The 16,211-nt window shown below is 28.2% G+C and overlaps 3 protein-coding genes across 3 annotated transcripts; 1 reads left to right on the plus strand and 2 right to left on the minus strand.

Annotated features, from left to right (window-relative positions):
- The first annotated feature begins 2,269 nt into the window (after positions 1-2,269).
- On the plus strand, positions 2,270-3,819 carry LOC124430321 (protein Fer3). The gene is made up of 4 exons (XM_046976689.1): positions 2,270-2,473; positions 2,837-2,991; positions 3,148-3,307; positions 3,429-3,819. Exons 1-4 carry the CDS (start codon positions 2,426-2,428, stop codon positions 3,579-3,581), a joined length of 516 nt encoding a protein of 171 aa, XP_046832645.1. The 5' UTR covers positions 2,270-2,425; the 3' UTR covers positions 3,582-3,819.
- A 1,568-nt stretch (positions 3,820-5,387) lies between these two features.
- Positions 5,388-8,842, minus strand: LOC124430380 (32 kDa beta-galactoside-binding lectin lec-3-like). Its single transcript, XM_046976850.1, has 7 exons — positions 7,996-8,842; positions 7,118-7,203; positions 6,794-7,004; positions 6,516-6,713; positions 6,303-6,391; positions 6,025-6,219; positions 5,388-5,754 (listed from the first exon to the last, which is right to left on the minus strand). Exons 1-7 carry the CDS (start codon positions 8,077-8,079, stop codon positions 5,598-5,600), a joined length of 1,020 nt encoding a protein of 339 aa, XP_046832806.1. The 5' UTR covers positions 8,080-8,842; the 3' UTR covers positions 5,388-5,597.
- Positions 8,843-9,343: 501 nt separating this feature from the next.
- On the minus strand, positions 9,344-16,007 carry LOC124430439 (glycogen phosphorylase). The gene is made up of 11 exons (XM_046976997.1): positions 15,506-16,007; positions 13,036-13,137; positions 12,624-12,938; positions 12,442-12,553; positions 12,015-12,334; positions 11,582-11,892; positions 11,385-11,499; positions 11,107-11,289; positions 10,677-11,024; positions 10,244-10,573; positions 9,344-10,137 (listed from the first exon to the last, which is right to left on the minus strand). The coding sequence occupies exons 1-11, from the start codon at positions 15,746-15,748 to the stop codon at positions 9,982-9,984; spliced, it is 2,535 nt and encodes an 844-aa protein (XP_046832953.1). The 5' UTR covers positions 15,749-16,007; the 3' UTR covers positions 9,344-9,981.
- Positions 16,008-16,211: the final 204 nt, after the last annotated feature.

A 16,211-nucleotide genomic window follows, 5' to 3' on the forward strand; every position in this document is an offset into this window, starting at 1 on the left:
GATTTTTTTTATTTTGACATTTTTCTTCTCTAAATATCTATAATAATCTTCTAATATCTAATCAATATTCTAAATATTTAATTATCTGATTCGACCTATTTGTAGATATACAAATATCCAAGTTAAATATTTTCTAAATTTTCTTCTATTCTTTCTTATGGATCGTTTTTTTCTTTTTTCTTTTTTTTTTTTTTTTTTTTTACAAATAAATATTTGTTTGACATGTCTCAAAATATTATTTGTGGCCATTATATAATTTGTATATCATTTATAATAGAAAATATAATAGATTTCTTTATATGTAAATCATACAATGTTTACAGAGAATGATAAGATAGTAGAGAAGGTGCGTAAAAGATTGGTAAAAAACGAATACGTTAATATTTGAGTTTCCATTTGCCATCGTTTGTTCTGGAAACGCACATCAGAATTCGGATCGAGGCTTTTCGGCGCCGACGCTCGTAGCATTGATCCAAAGCGTCAGCTTGCAGTTATGGATATAGTGCATATTACCAGGGCCGACATTGAAGACGTATGAAACCCAGCTCAAACACGTTATGTATGATCTATCGTTTCATTTAATCCTTAATAATAATCAGGTGCAACGAGATTCATTATTTCATTCGCAAAATTATATTAATATCTTATATATCTTGTTTATGATAATTTAAGATCAAAAAGCAAATGGAAAATCTTTTGTTAAAAAAATTTCTATTACTAATATTTGCTTAATTTTAATATTATCAATTTGAAAAATTTCATCTTTTAATAATGATTTTAATTTAATTATGATCATAAACAATGAACACAAACAATGAAAAACACATTGTTAATAAAATTATTGCAAAATTGTAACGAAAATGTTAATACAGTATAGTATAGATGCAGTGAGTTATTTGAAAGAACCACACGAATTGTTAATTATATGCACCCCCATAACAAAAGCAAGCACTTTCCGAGCTAACGCGATTCGATACGGTAAAATGGGTCGTTATGTTTATACATATTGGAAAGGGACGAGCTCATGTCAAGTGAGTCCGCTAATATCTATTTAATTAATTCGTACGGATATTCCCCTTTGTGTTTTCGAAGAGATCGACGGTGACTCGATCGTTCTTCGACAACAATATGTTGCATTGCCCTTACTTTACCATGAACCATGGATTCCCCTCGAATAAATGACGAAGGTTGCACGTGCTTGACGTGCCCTTCAAGAAGTTCATCCGTTTGTTAAATCGTGTCCTGTTATCGCTTTATCCGCGTAAACGAACCTGACAAAAGTGTATTTATCTTTTACTTTTGATTTAAAAAAGAATTAGAAACAATTTCAGGGATTTTTATTTATTAATTTAGATATAAAAATAAAATAAAATAGATATTTTACATATGTTAAATATTTTAGCTTTAAAAATTTTTTAAATTTTAGCTTTAATTTTATACTATTTATTTATTTGATAAATATTTAACTAACTATCGTTATATCTGAATTATTCTATGTCCTATTTATATCTGCGTTGTAACACGTTTCATAGATATATTAATTATATATCAATAATATTTCTATGTAATACGTAATATTATATCTGATTTAAGATATCAATTTAGAACTGTTCTTCGATTGAAAAGATTTTAAAGGGACGCACGTGGCATGTCAGATGTCAATATAAAAGATATACAGTCCGTTCATTCGGAAAAATTGCTAAATCAACCACTTAATAAATCCTATTATAATATTATATAGTTAAATCTCACACGTTACTTAAATTAATTGTAACGCGTTATATATTATAACTTTCTATAGAATATTTTGCCAAGATCGAATTAGAAAAAAAAAAAAAAAATAGAATACTTAGAAATTAATTACGTAAAACAAAGGAAAACAAAAAAAAAAGAACAAGATATTTGACAAATCACTGTCCATCTTCCTAACAATATTAGACGATCGATAATTCCCACTGATATTCGTCCCTCTTTTGCAGACCGAAAATTCTTCGATTTTATTGCGAAGGATTGAAATAAGAACAATAATAATCGACACGCCTATTACTCAACTCCTAACCAATAGCAAACGTCGTATTAGAGTTGAAAGGATGAACGTGGTCTAATAAAAACATCGAGTTACTACGCAAGCGTAAGTTCTTAACCAATAAACGTACATCCCGCTCATGGTTTGGCCACGCCTACTGGTATGGTTTCAAGGAGGATATGAAATCCACACACGGTGTAAAAGATGTTATTTCGCACTTTTCGGATATAACGTGAAAGACACTCGTGACACGGTGACGGACCACCGGACGGGAGGCTTCCAATTACGAAGCATTGGTCTATTGCAAGTGATATAAGTTTTGGTCACTCCTTTTTTTTTTCATTTCTTTTCTAACGCGTAATCTCGATCACAAGTTTATCCTTGGACAGATAGCGGGATATGAGCTACACCGAACCGTTGTGGGAGATAAATGGAAATCAAGCACCAGTGAGTGAACAATTGTGTTGTTTTTATATTCCATCTTTTTTTTTTGTTCTTTCCTTTTATTTCTTCCTTTTCTTTTTCTTTATTTTACGTTATAGTATATTCCAAATATCGTTACATTTTAATATATTCAAATACTCGATTATTAAATAATTCTCAAGTTTATTTTATTTTTGTCATCATCTAATTAACATTGTCGAAATAGTTCTTATATTTGTTCATGGTGACGCAAAAGATCGGTCTTCTTTTTTTTTCTTTTTCATTAACAAAGTGTAATTAAAAGCAACAAGAAAGATAAAAGTCTCATGAGGATCTTCTTCTCTTTCTCTCTCTCTCTCTCTCTCTCTCTCTCTCTGTACACCATAGGTAATCACACAGGAAATGTCACAGTACGTCGGTAGCGAACTTGGAAGCTATCCGATGTGGGACAGTTCCGTTTTATATCAGCCACCACCGGCTACACATTCTCACGTCAACGAACACGGTTTGTACAGACAGCCCTGTGCTTTATTACATCAAAGGTATGTCATTATTTTACTGAATCAATCAATAAAATAATTCATTAGTTTTCCTTTTTATTATCTATCATATCTATCCTCGAGAAAACCGATATAAACGAAGTTAGTATCTGATATTTATATTGCAAAACATAATTGATATATTATTATATTATTTAGTCGTTATACGCAAAATGGCCGATCACCAAATCTTCCCTCATCTACTACAAAAAAACCAAGACGTAGGGTGGCCACAGTTTCTCAAAGAAGAGCCGCTAATATTCGTGAAAGACGTAGAATGTTCAACTTGAACGAAGCTTTCGACAAATTACGAAGAAAGGTAATTTCAATTTTTTCCTACTTTTGCTTCTTTTTTTTGTTTTGTTTTTTCAAACCCCCCCCCCCTGCTCTTTAAAATGTTTTACATCAAAAATTTCGTTCACATAAAATTTATCAAACAGGTGCCAACATTCGCTTACGAGAAACGTTTATCAAGAATCGAGACGCTTCGTTTGGCTATCACTTATATAGCATTCATGGGAGAATTATTAGGAATCGAGCCTAGCAGCCCAAAACCAGAATATATACCACGTGAATATTACTTGCCTAATTAAATCGTCTAATCAAAGACGAACGACGATAGAACGTGTCTTCCATTGATATTTTTAATTTGTTTTTATGAAAATTTTATATAAAAAAAGAAGAGAGAAGATAAAAGAAAACAAATTTTTATTTATTTTCTATGTCTATAATTAACTTAATTCATTTTTGATGATATCCGATTAATAACTCGACTCATATATATATATATATATGTTTCGAAAAAAGTATTAAGTATTTAAATATCTACTTAGCTGAAAAATTCATAATCGATATTAATCGAAGAAAAAAAAATTTATCTACTATTCTACTTCGACAAATATGACGTATAATAATGATGATATCTAATAATGATAATAATTAATAATAATAATAATAATAATAATAATAATAATAATAATAATATATTAATATTGTACAGGAATTTAAAAAGATAAGGACAAAGTAATTTTCTCAATTCTCTGCAGTGCACAATTATTATGCGACACTGATCAAGAAGCGGGTACAAATGTAGTGTTAATGAAGTTAAATGATACGTCAGATCTATCGTTAAAACGACAAGAAAGAGATAGAGATAGATAGAGAGAGAGAGTGAGAGAGAGAGAGAGAGAGAGAGGAGGGGAGAGATTTAATTAAGATATTAATTTTATATATTCGTATAAAATATTTATCTACATATAAGCGTACATCGTCTCCTATTAATTCTTCTAAATTATTTTTGTTTAATATTTATCCTACATGGAATATATAGATATTAATTAATTTATTTATTTATTTTTGTTTGTTTTTTAATAAACATTAATATTTAATAACACGGCACACAAATTTAAAATACAATTTGTGTCAAAGTGTAAACTCGAGAAATACGTCTTCCATATTTTAGGTAAACGTGATATAATGTAATGTATTATATTATTAATAAAAATCTGAGATAACATCGAAACAGGTTTGTGCTCACGCGAATTTTTCAATTATCAAGAAAACGTGTGCGCAACTTTTTTCATGATATCGTACATAGATTATATAGGGTGTTATAATATTATGTAAGGAAGGAACTAAATTCAATTGTCAACGAAAGTATTAAATACGAATGCGTGACAAGGAAATGCAGTTCTTAATATTTAGAATTATTGTGCAATAATAAATCGAAACTCTCTTGTAACCACCTGCAATCTTTTTCTTTTTTTCTTTCTGAACAAATAAAAATAATATCTACATGAAGAAATTTAAAGAATATCAAAGAGAAAATATTTTATTGCAGTATATTCAATTAGTTTATTGCCTTGTATAAATCGTAAAAGTACATTGCGAATTATTATTAAAAATGACTACAAAAAATGTCACGTATATATAATATAAGTAAGCAAATATGCGCTATTTGAATAAGTTTCAAATATTTCACTCCTAAAATCTAACGAAATTTCTAAGAAAGTTTTACAAAAGTTATAGAAAAATTTCTTGTTACTTATCTCATATAAAAGGTATAATTAATTAGTGTAAATGAATATAAAATGTAATCTCGTTAATTATCCTACTTATAAGGACTTTAGTTGTTTTAAGAAAATTTTCTTAAACGTCCGTGATCACATTACAAAAAAAAAAAAAAAAAAAAAAAAAAAAAAAAAAGAAACTTCTCATTTTGTAGAGTCTTAACAATCATTGATATTAATAATCAGAATTCTTTGAAAGAATGATTCATAATTTGTCAAATTTGAGAGAGAGAGATAGAGAGATATATATCAATCATAAAGAATTATTATGAAAAATGAAAAAGTGAAGAGGGAGGTCTTTTTCTAACTTGATCAACGAGTTTAATAAAATCAACTTAAAACGATATATTGTCTAAGAATGATACGTAGTAAGTACATACGTTTATCAGAAAACATTGTATAATCCTTTACATTATTAATGACAACATTCGAAAAGTTTCATAAAAGAAACAAAGACAAGTAAATTAGTCCGCATGTTTCTTCTTTGAATAATAATTAAGGTATCCAAGAAGTATCGTTATAATATAGTCATTCGTTATTTCATTTTTTTTTGACATCATCGATCGCCAAATGATGAAGAACAACATCGCCTGATATTCGTAGAGTATTAATGATCGATGGTTTTAATCTGTGCTTAAATTCGCTTATTATTTTGTTTCCCAACCATATTGAAAAGCTGTCATGCTCGCAACGTATACTATTAACAAACAAACAAACAAAAATAATAATAATACATTATAAGAATTTGTGATAAAATTACAGAGCGTGCCAAAAGTTCGTGAGTGATTTTTTAAATCAATTACTCTTTTTCGAGACTTTTCAGGATAATTTTTTTTTTTGCAGATTATAAAACAATAAAGCTTAACTCGTAAACCCTAGGAAATCTGTGAAAAGAAATAATTAATTTCTAAAATTTCTTTGGAACTTTTGACCCACCCTATGTATTACATGAAAAAAAATCTTTTACGTTAGTAAAAAATCACGGCCCGGCATCCAAGACAAATGACCTTCGTGTCTTTCCTCATTTCTCCAACTACCATCGACCCAACAATTCATGACAACGTAAGGCTCGCTACTACCATAAAGGAAACGTGGATTTATATGCAAGGCAATTATTGGGTGAGGATAAATAGTGTCACCTTTTTGTAAATTTATATAAAATCTGTAAGAGAAAAAAAAGGACAGATTTTTATAATAATAAGAAATCTTACACAAAAAAAAAAAGAAATTAATAATAAGACTTACGAATGAGGAAGTAATTTTAATCTTCCTCTAATAAATAAATTGGTACCGAGTTTAAATTCACAGCCGATTCTTACATTGATCGGAACTTCCTACATTTAAAAAACATATTTTGTCTTTTTCTAAATTACTATATGTATTACTATATATATATATATATATATATATTTTATTTTTTGTTAATTATTTATAATGAAAAACATATCTATTGCTTACAAGAAACTCTACGAGAGGACAATCCATTGTCAAACTTAAAGAACGTGAAGGTTTCAAAATCTTTGGATCAGGATAAACGTTAAGATATAATTGATTAAATCTTATATCTTCTATATGTCCTTCGCATTGAAGATGATTAATATCGCTAAGTGGAAATCTATATGTAAATGCACAGAAATGTTCTCCATTGACGGCTATCTATAAAGAAAAACGATAATAATATAGATAATACTAATCTAAAGGAGATAATATAAAATTATACAAATACTTGATGTTACCTGAAATGCATCTTCCGTGCAAAATATCATCAAATGAATATAAGAATTTCGACGAAATATATAATTACATGGACCGACTGGAGAACATGTTTCCTCGATTTCCCATGTACCTTTGATCTTAGTATTTCTTACCACATAGCCTCTATCTATTCTTGGATTAAAATGCAATGCTATGTTTCCGTTCGTTTTGCAATTTAAATTTATTGCAAATCTATCGCAAAGAAATATTTGTTGATTTTATTTTTTAATACATAATTTATAAGAAACAAATAAAAAGAATATTCTAGAAAAAAAAAAAAAACTAATCGCACATATAGATAATACCTTATTGCATGAACGGGAATGTATCCTGTTATAATGATAGCAGATGTTGGCTTCAATGGTTGTAATATGACAGGTTTTACCTCTTCCTAAAATATAAAATAATAATAAATTAATAATTAATATTAAATTAATTATTTGTTTAATATATACATATATATATATATATGTATATTGTTTTTTTCCTTACGTAAAAACCTGTCAAAGTTTGAATGACAATTCTAGACATCTGCTTCTAATATTATTTTAAATTCGACACATTTTCCTCTGCCTTTGATACGTTCCATTTTTATTTTAGAAAAAAAAAAGACTTTATTTAATTAATTCAATCACATTTTTTTTTCTATTACACAATGCAACAAAAGAATTTAAGAAATTATTATTCTTCTTCGACGTTCGAATTTTCTTTTTTTCATTATAAAAAGAATTCAATTTATCTAATGAACTCTTTTGAAAACTTATATTACCATAACCCTCGAATATATATATATATATATATTTATATTTTTGGAGGAAAAATCATCGATATATCAAAGTTCGATTAATCGATAATTTTTCTTCATCTATCGATAACAGTAGAACGTCCGCTTACCGACTGTAATATAGAACATAGAGAAAAATGAAAGATCGACATCTACCGAGAAGAAGTCTGAATACATTTCCGCATATTTAAGGTAAAAGAAAATGTGTGCATGTGTGTACATATATATATATATATATATATATATATATATATTTATATACCGTACGAAGATAACAATTTAATTCGTGTTTAATTATGGACCAGACTGTACTTGTAATCGAAAATTTATTGTACATAGATTATAATAATATATATATATATATATATAACTGTACATATAAATATAAAGAGAACTTACTATTGGTATGGTTTTCTCGTCGAAAAAGATGAAATCCTTGAAAGCATCTTCCTTGGTGTGTTTGAAAATACAATCGATTGACATTTTTTTTACCTCTGTCACACGATCTTTTATATACTTCGAAGAAAATTGAAATAGGCGATGTGGTAACTCCAAAACGTGAAGATGTGACGATTTTTAAAATCTTTATTCCCGAATTTTGTTAATAAAATACAAAGAGAAAGAGAGAGAGAGAGAGAGAGAGAAACAACAATTTTTATATTATTTATTTTTTCCACGAGAATTTCACTCATCGATTTTAATAATTTCGAACGCCGGTATAAGTAATCCCGCGCTAGTGATAGTGACGTACTAGAGGCGTTCTTTTTGCTTCTAATTTCTTGTCACGATTCGTTCGAATCGGACTGATGCATTGCGTAAGTACAGTATGAGACATCAAGGAACAACTGTGTTGAATCGGATACTTACTTATGTACACTGGATGGCAAGAAAATGTTATTAATAGATATTATATTCGAAGAAAAGTTTCTCACTCTAAGCAGATGCCTCTACGTTTTATTAAAGACTCGTTCTGAATCGATTCGAAAAAAAAAGAAAAATTTACTTCATCGACTTTCTTTGATTTGATATAAATAGTTTTTATCAATGTATCTTATCCACAAGATATTTTATGTTTTAATCATCACATTGGTTTTTCTACTATCAAATCTCCGATGTGATAGGTTATACTGTACGATCATTTTATACCGCGAATTTTTAAACCTATTTAAACAGGAGCATTTTATTTTTATATCATGTATCGTTAATATTTTTATTTTAATATAACAATTATAATAGAACAGTATTACTTTTTATATAAGTAAGATTATATCTAATACATATGTATATATAATTTATAGTAGCGGAGTTTTTATTTTTATTTAATTGGCACCAGTATTGTATTGTTTTTCATAAAATATATATACATAGCTGTTACAATATAATATAATAAAATGTATTATTTTTTTAAGTATATCAAGTTATTTCTTATGTCATTTATATTATTTTTGCTGTTAATAAAAACATAACATATGTCGTTTACATATATTCACTATAAATATTAATAACAATTACAAAAAGATAATTTAATAATCTGCCATAAAATATTGTTAGATGTTGAAAAATGATTGTGTCATGCGTATAATGAAAATAATTTCTGCCATAATAATAGATTTCATATCATTTATATTATTATATAAATTTTGAACTTATATAATTTTAAAAATGTTTTCATTATTGAAATGTTTTTCATTTAGTATTTTATTATGACTAGGAACATTTTTAAAGTTGTTATTTACAACAAAGAACATTAAGTTACAAATATATATTATTACACAACATGAAATATATCAGATTAAAATGACATTAGAGATTAAATAGTATCAATATATAATTATTTAAGAGTACACAAAGACACAAAGACTTTCACATTGAGACCATGTCTCTCAAAATTGAAGCAAAATCATGCGCATAATATTTTTTTTATAATTATTTATGAGATTACTTTAAAATTATTTCTTAGCCACCTTTATTTGAGTATTTGACAGTAGGCAGTAGCATAATAAAAATAAATGTAGTTATAGAAAAATATATTGCATTCGTTTGATATACTTTTGTTCATAATTTTTTTTGTGTTAAATTATGTGATAAACAATTATTGAACCTTTCTATTGGATAAATTTCTCAAATTCCAATATAGACTTTTTTCTATTTTATAGATCGAACAATCTTTCATTTGTATATAATGCATAGAATCTTTATATTATCGTGATGAGACATTTGTTAAATATTAATTATATTATTTATCTTTCTCAGATAATTGATCGTGCTATTTTCTTTCCTCAAGTATTGAAATTTGTTTTATTGTCTATCATAACATTTTATCGATTATTATAGAAGTACAGAAAAAATTATAGAACATTCATTAGATTGATTATATCAAACGAATTAGATATCACGTGGTTCATGTGGATCTGGTAATTTGTTCCAGTTTGGCTCTACCCCCCAAATTTCACGGGCATATTCTGCAATTGTCCGATCGGAAGAGAATTTTCCAGAAGATGCTATATTATGTATCGCCATCTCCACCCATTTGTTTTCATCCTAAAATATATGGCGTTTCAATACATATCCCATAACAGATATTGAAATTTTAACAACACTGTATTAATTTTGTTTGACAAAATTACAAATTACAAATTACAATTACCTGATATACTTGGCTGACTTTCTCTTGCATACGAATATAGCTTTCAAAATCTGCTAAAAGATAAAATCTATCCCATTTAAGTAGGACATCAGCGATATCTTTAAATTCATCTGGATTATTAGGACTGAAGAAACCTCCTTGAATTTGATCGATACATTGTTTTGCTTCTGGTAATTTATTATAATAATCATAAGCATTGTAGCCTTTTCTTTTCAAATCTTCAACTTCGTCTACGGTCATGCCGAAAATGAAAATATTATCATTTCCCATTTCTTCGGCCATTTCTACGTTAGCTCCATCCAAAGTGCCAATTGTAAGAGCACCATTCAGCTAAAACGTTAATTATATTGGATTTTTTATTCTTTTTTTTTTTTTTTTTTTTTCATTTTCTAGATCGAAGTTTAATATATTCAATTGATTTATTCATTATTACCATAAACTTCATATTTCCGGTGCCTGATGCCTCAGTACCAGCGGTAGAAATCTGTTCACTCAGATCTGCAGCAGGAATAATCCTTTCGGCCAAAGTTACTCTATAATTCTCTAAAAAGATCAACTTCAGTTTATTTCCTACAATAGGATCGTTATTGATAACATTTGCAACACTACAAATCAGTTTGATAATCTTTTTAGCTAGATGGTAGCCTGGTGCTGCCTTTCCACCTATCATAACAGTTCTTGGTACGAATGGTGCGGACGGATCTTTCTTTATACGATTGTACAATGTAATAACATGAAGACAATTTAATAATTGTCGTTTGTATTCATGGATACGTTTCACCTAACATTGAATTATATTTATTAGTAAATTCAACGATAACATTAATGTAAATCAATTAAATTTGAATATATATTGTTTTTACCTGAATATCAAAAATCGAGGCAGGATTTATTTTAACCCCATAATCTTTCTCTAACAGTTGTGATAAACGTAATTTATTTTCTTGTTTAACTTTAACTATCGCTCGTTGAAAGCCTGGATCTTTGGCATATTGTTTAATCTGTTCCAATTGTTCTAAATGTACAACCCAATTGCTTCCTATTTTCTATAAATTACAAATAGAAAAAAAAAACAAAAACGTTTATACATTTACATCTAGTGTTGTTATAATAAAAAAAAAAAAAAATCACATATATATACTTCTTCAATAATATCGGATAGATTTGGGTTGCAAAGAAGTAACCATCTTCTAGGTGTAATACCATTGGTTTTGTTTTGGAATTTTTCTGGTGTCAATTCATAGAAATCTCTAAATCTGTATAAGAATAATTAAAATAAATTATTTCTTGTATTATTTTTATCAATTCATTAATAAACTCATTGGGTTTATCACTTACACACTATCTTTCAAAATCTCTGAATGTATTTGTGCAACTCCATTGATAGCATGACTACCAACAATGGATAAATGAGCCATATTTACTCGTTTTTCACCTTCTTCTTCGATCAAAGACATACGACGAAGACGATCCATATCACCTGGAAATTTGGCAGCGACTCGTTCAAGATGTAAATGATTTATGTGATAAATAATTTGCAAGTGTCGTGGAAGAATGCTATCTAACATGCTAGTGGGCCATCTTTCAAGTGCTTCTGGTAGAACAGTGTGATTTGTATAAGCACACGTTCGCGTTGTTATTTCCCATGCCTTAAAGATGCATAAACATTTATGTATATATATATATATAAATTATATAAATTATTTAATACAAAATACAAAATATCCTATCCAATTAAGAATGAATATCTAATAAAAATTGTCTCGGCTACCTTCTCCCACGATAGTCCTTCAACGTCAATAAGAATTCTCATAAGTTCAGGAATAGCTAACGAAGGATGAGTGTCATTCAATTGAACGGCTACTTTATCAGGGAAAGCATCGAATTCAGTTCTATAATGTTCCTTCGATCCAAATTTACTAGCTTTATAACGACGAATTATATCTTGAAGAGTAGCGGCAACCATGAAATATTCTTGTTTCAAACGGAGCTCTTTTCCCTCAAAGAAATTATCATTAGGATACAAGACTCTACTTATATTTTCTGCCAAGTTACGATCAATAACAGCTTGAACGTAATCACCGTCGTTGACTGAAAAAAAAAAAGAAAGTAATATAATTTAAATCAATAATAACGTGACGCTTTTTCAAATAAAAAAATAAACAAAAAGAATAAAAAGAAATTAATCGTGATCTTACAGAATTTCAAATTGAATTCGATTGGCGATTTAGCAGACCATAATCTCAATGTATTAACCACATTATTTTTATATCCAGGAATTGGATTATCATAAGGCATTGCAAATACGACCTAAAATTTAATATATAATTAACAATAATTTAATTATACGATCGTGTAAAATCATTTGCATCCTGCGAACCTGTGTGTTAACCCATTTTTTGCCTTCAGGAGTGTCAATAACATGTCCATAGAAATTAACTGGAAGCATAAATTCTGGCCTTGCTTTTTCCCAAGGATTACCATACCTCAACCAATCGTCTGGTTCTTCACTTTGTTCTCCGTTCTTTATCTTTTGTGCGAATATACCATATTCATATCTTATCCCATAACCATAAGCAGCCAAGCCCAAAGTAGCCATACTATCTAAGAAACAAGCAGCCAATCTTCCTAAGCCTCCATTTCCAAGTCCAGCATCCTCCTCCAATTCCTCTAATTCTTCTATATCCAAGCCCATCTGTGAAATATTATAATAAAATGTTAAGATAAGAAATTTTAGATTGATCTTAAATAAATAAAATATTTTTTGTTTTCATGCAAATTGCGTCACTCGCCTGATACATAGCTTCGTCGCACGCACCCTGAATTCCCAAATTGATCATCGTATTTTGCAATGCCCTTCCCATGTAATATTCGAGAGAAAGATAGTATACTCTCTAAAGTAACAGAAAAAGAAAAGAAAAATTATATTCTAGATCAATAATTTATTATTGCTATGTGACAAATAACATACAGTTAATAATTTATCTAATTGACAAGTTCTTTTTTCTTTTGTTCCTTTTTTTTGATCAAGGATCAACTTAAACAAGATATAAAATAACGATAAACAAAATTAGATTTATAACGAATCAACTAATTGCAAGATTACTTATCCATATGAAGTGATCTATAGTGATCTATAATGAGTGATAATTAGTTACTTCGAAAGACATGAACGTTCGATATGATAGGTCACGTAGATGCCTCCTGACTTGCTCAAGGTCATGTCAAAGTTATCCATTAAAATACGTCAATGAATAATTTTTTTTAAAATAATATCAAATTTTTTTGCATATTATTTTATTTATTAATCTAAATAAAATCAAAGATTACTTCTTGACACGACACATTATGAAACACATTTTTACACGTGATAGATTAAAATATACACGGCATAATATAAGATAAAAATAAATTTATCTTGCGGATGAGGTCACTGACCGATTTTAAAATATAATACAAAAATATCGTATTATTGGAACATCTATTGGTCGAAATTATAATCTATTGCTTTATAACTTTTTATTTTACAATAAGTTTAATACCAGATAAAAATACAACTTTGAACTCTTCTTTCTAAAGATTCGTTGAAGTATGAATTATTTTCGTGCTCTATATTATTTCTTCGTATGATTCTTTTTCTTTTCCTTCCTTTTGTTTTTTCTTTTTTTTTTTTTCTTTTTTTCCTTTAACTTACTAAGTTACATATTGTCCGAACGATATCTTAAATTAGAAATTTGATCACACTTATATATTTTATTATATTTGAGAATCTCGACTAGAGCGAGGAAAAGTACCGCGAATGGATCACGTGAATTTCTAAAATCTATAGATCCAATTTGTTTGGGATAATATCCAAAAGTTATGAAACTATATAGTTAAGAATTTTTGGCATTATATTGAAATTAATCGTTTGGCAACAATGTGCAAATTGCAGACATATCTGTGGTAAGATGTTGCAAAAGAAAAACAAAAAGAAACAAAAGAAAAAGAAAAATACAAATATAATAAAATTAAGAGATACATGATAAAAAATAAATGTATATGAGTTAGAAACGATCAAAATAGTTCAATTGAACATGAAGAATTTAATATGATAAGCTTTCAATGCTTGAGTGATGTAATCTTCATGTGCACAGGGACACAGCATGCCCAAAAATAGATGTTGCAATATATTTTTCTTGCATTACTTTCACATCATCAACAGAATAGATATTGTAATAATTGTTCGAACTTATTATTATGTTAAGTTGCATATTAGAGATCCTGTATTTCTGTTTCTGTATTTGCTATATCACTAATTTATCAATGATTATGTGAGAATCTCAAAGTTCATTCTAAACAGCAAATATGAAGTAATGATTAATGTTGCAACACGTTTTTTTTCAAATCATACATTCAAATTTTTTAATTGTTTTTCTTTGTTCTTTCATTTTTCTTAATATAAATATTATAAATATTATTTGATAATTATTGATAACGAAAATATTATGTTTGCAATATACGTTTTTCAAATAATTTAATTGATAAGTCTATTTTACATTAACATTACTATATTTGTTTCTTGACCTACATTTTCAATATCATGTATCAAATATTACCAGGTCAACGAGGATAGAAAAATGATTGTGATGAGAAGTTTTAAATACATTTAATCTGTATTATATTTGTTAAGCGTATGATCTTAATGAGATAGTTACTTAATATACATTTATACCAATATTCATCCTATTATGACTGTGATTATACCATTTATTATTATAAATATGATTTGTGTTCTATGATACACTTAACATATAAGAATCCAAAAAACAAATCATTCGTCGAGTTCTGTAATTCCTAAATATTAGAATAAATTTCATTATATGAATACTATTGGTAGTCACAAAATTGAGTATCAATATAGGAAACACAGCTGAAACTTATACAATTAAATATACATAACTTATACTTAATGTATTGAGTTATAATATACTTTTCTACAACAAAACATTTTTAATTTAAAATTCTAAATCATATCTTAAAGAGAATTTATTATTTAAATACAATAAATTTTCTTTATTTGATATACTAATAGATTGTACAATGACAAAAAATTTTTTAATAATAAAATTAATCCCGCCAATCCTGTATAATAGGGAAAGAAAAGGAATAAAAGAAAATGGAAGAGAAGAGAAAAAAAGAGAAGAGAAGAGGCGAGAAGAAAGCATAAGGGAACAAAATAAAGACAAGAAAAAAGCAAACCATTAATACTTATAGACTTACCTTTGGATCTTTCTCGTAATAATATTGTTGAGTTCGAATCCATCTGGATACTAAATTGTCTTTGACACTATGTGCTAAAGCGAAGTAATAATCTCGGCTAGTCGCTACGTTACGATCTTTGACTAAAGTATAATGAAGATGCCGGTTGAACGTCTTCTTAAAATTCGCGACATTTTCAACATCGACGATACCGCGTACTGAGATTTGTTTTCTTTTCTCGTGATCCACATCAACGTGCGACATGATTTTGAATTGTTCTCAATCAATAAATTTATTCAATTCGTTCGTATAATGACCGAAAGAATGTTTGAAGAATTGTACACTACACTTGATATGTGCGTGTAAGAGAGAAATAGACAACAAGAGGAAAGAGAGCAAGAGAGAGAGAGAGAGAGAGAGGGAGAAAGAAAGAGAGGGAAAGAGAGAGAAAGAGATAGAATGAAACACTCTTGACGAAACGCACAAGAACACCGTGCAGCTCGCCGAGGGCGAATAGAACATATTGCCAAACAAATGGAGATACATATTCACCTTCTACAAGGTCGCGCATGCGCTTTACCTTAAATTTTTGCGCCTGCGCAAACGACGACGCGTAGAGCTTCCACGTTCAAAAGTTCATCGCCTTGACTCGACAATCGAAGAAACTAAATTTATTTTTATCAAATATTATACGATTATATCGAATATAAATTAAATAAACATTGAA

The sequence above is a fragment of the Vespa crabro genome, chromosome 18 (assembly GCF_910589235.1).
Source record: "Vespa crabro chromosome 18, iyVesCrab1.2, whole genome shotgun sequence".
NCBI lineage: Eukaryota > Metazoa > Arthropoda > Insecta > Hymenoptera > Vespidae > Vespa > Vespa crabro.

Excerpts from the sequence above, each read along its gene's own strand:
- LOC124430321 (XM_046976689.1), top strand. The coding sequence starts at position 2,426 with ATGAGCTACACCGAACCGTTGTGGGAGATAAATGGAAATCAAGCACCA. Across the intron at positions 2,474-2,836 it reads TAAATGGAAATCAAGCACCA|GTAATCACACAGGAAATGTC; the intron begins GTGAGTGAACAA and ends TGTACACCATAG. Across the intron at positions 2,992-3,147 it reads TGTGCTTTATTACATCAAAG|TCGTTATACGCAAAATGGCC; the intron begins GTATGTCATTAT and ends TATATTATTTAG.
- LOC124430380 (XM_046976850.1), bottom strand. The coding sequence starts at position 8,079 with ATGTCAATCGATTGTATTTTCAAACACACCAAGGAAGATGCTTTCAAG. Across the intron at positions 7,005-7,117 it reads ATTCCCGTTCATGCAATAAG|ATTTGCAATAAATTTAAATT; the intron begins GTATTATCTATA and ends TCTTTGCGATAG. Across the intron at positions 5,755-6,024 it reads GGCCGTGATTTTTTACTAAC|TATACGTTGCGAGCATGACA; the intron begins GTAAAAGATTTT and ends GTTTGTTAATAG.
- LOC124430439 (XM_046976997.1), bottom strand. The coding sequence starts at position 15,748 with ATGTCGCACGTTGATGTGGATCACGAGAAAAGAAAACAAATCTCAGTA. Across the intron at positions 12,554-12,623 it reads AAAAATGGGTTAACACACAG|GTCGTATTTGCAATGCCTTA; the intron begins GTTCGCAGGATG and ends ATTAAATTTTAG. Across the intron at positions 11,290-11,384 it reads TATCCGATATTATTGAAGAA|AAAATAGGAAGCAATTGGGT; the intron begins GTATATATATGT and ends TGTAATTTATAG.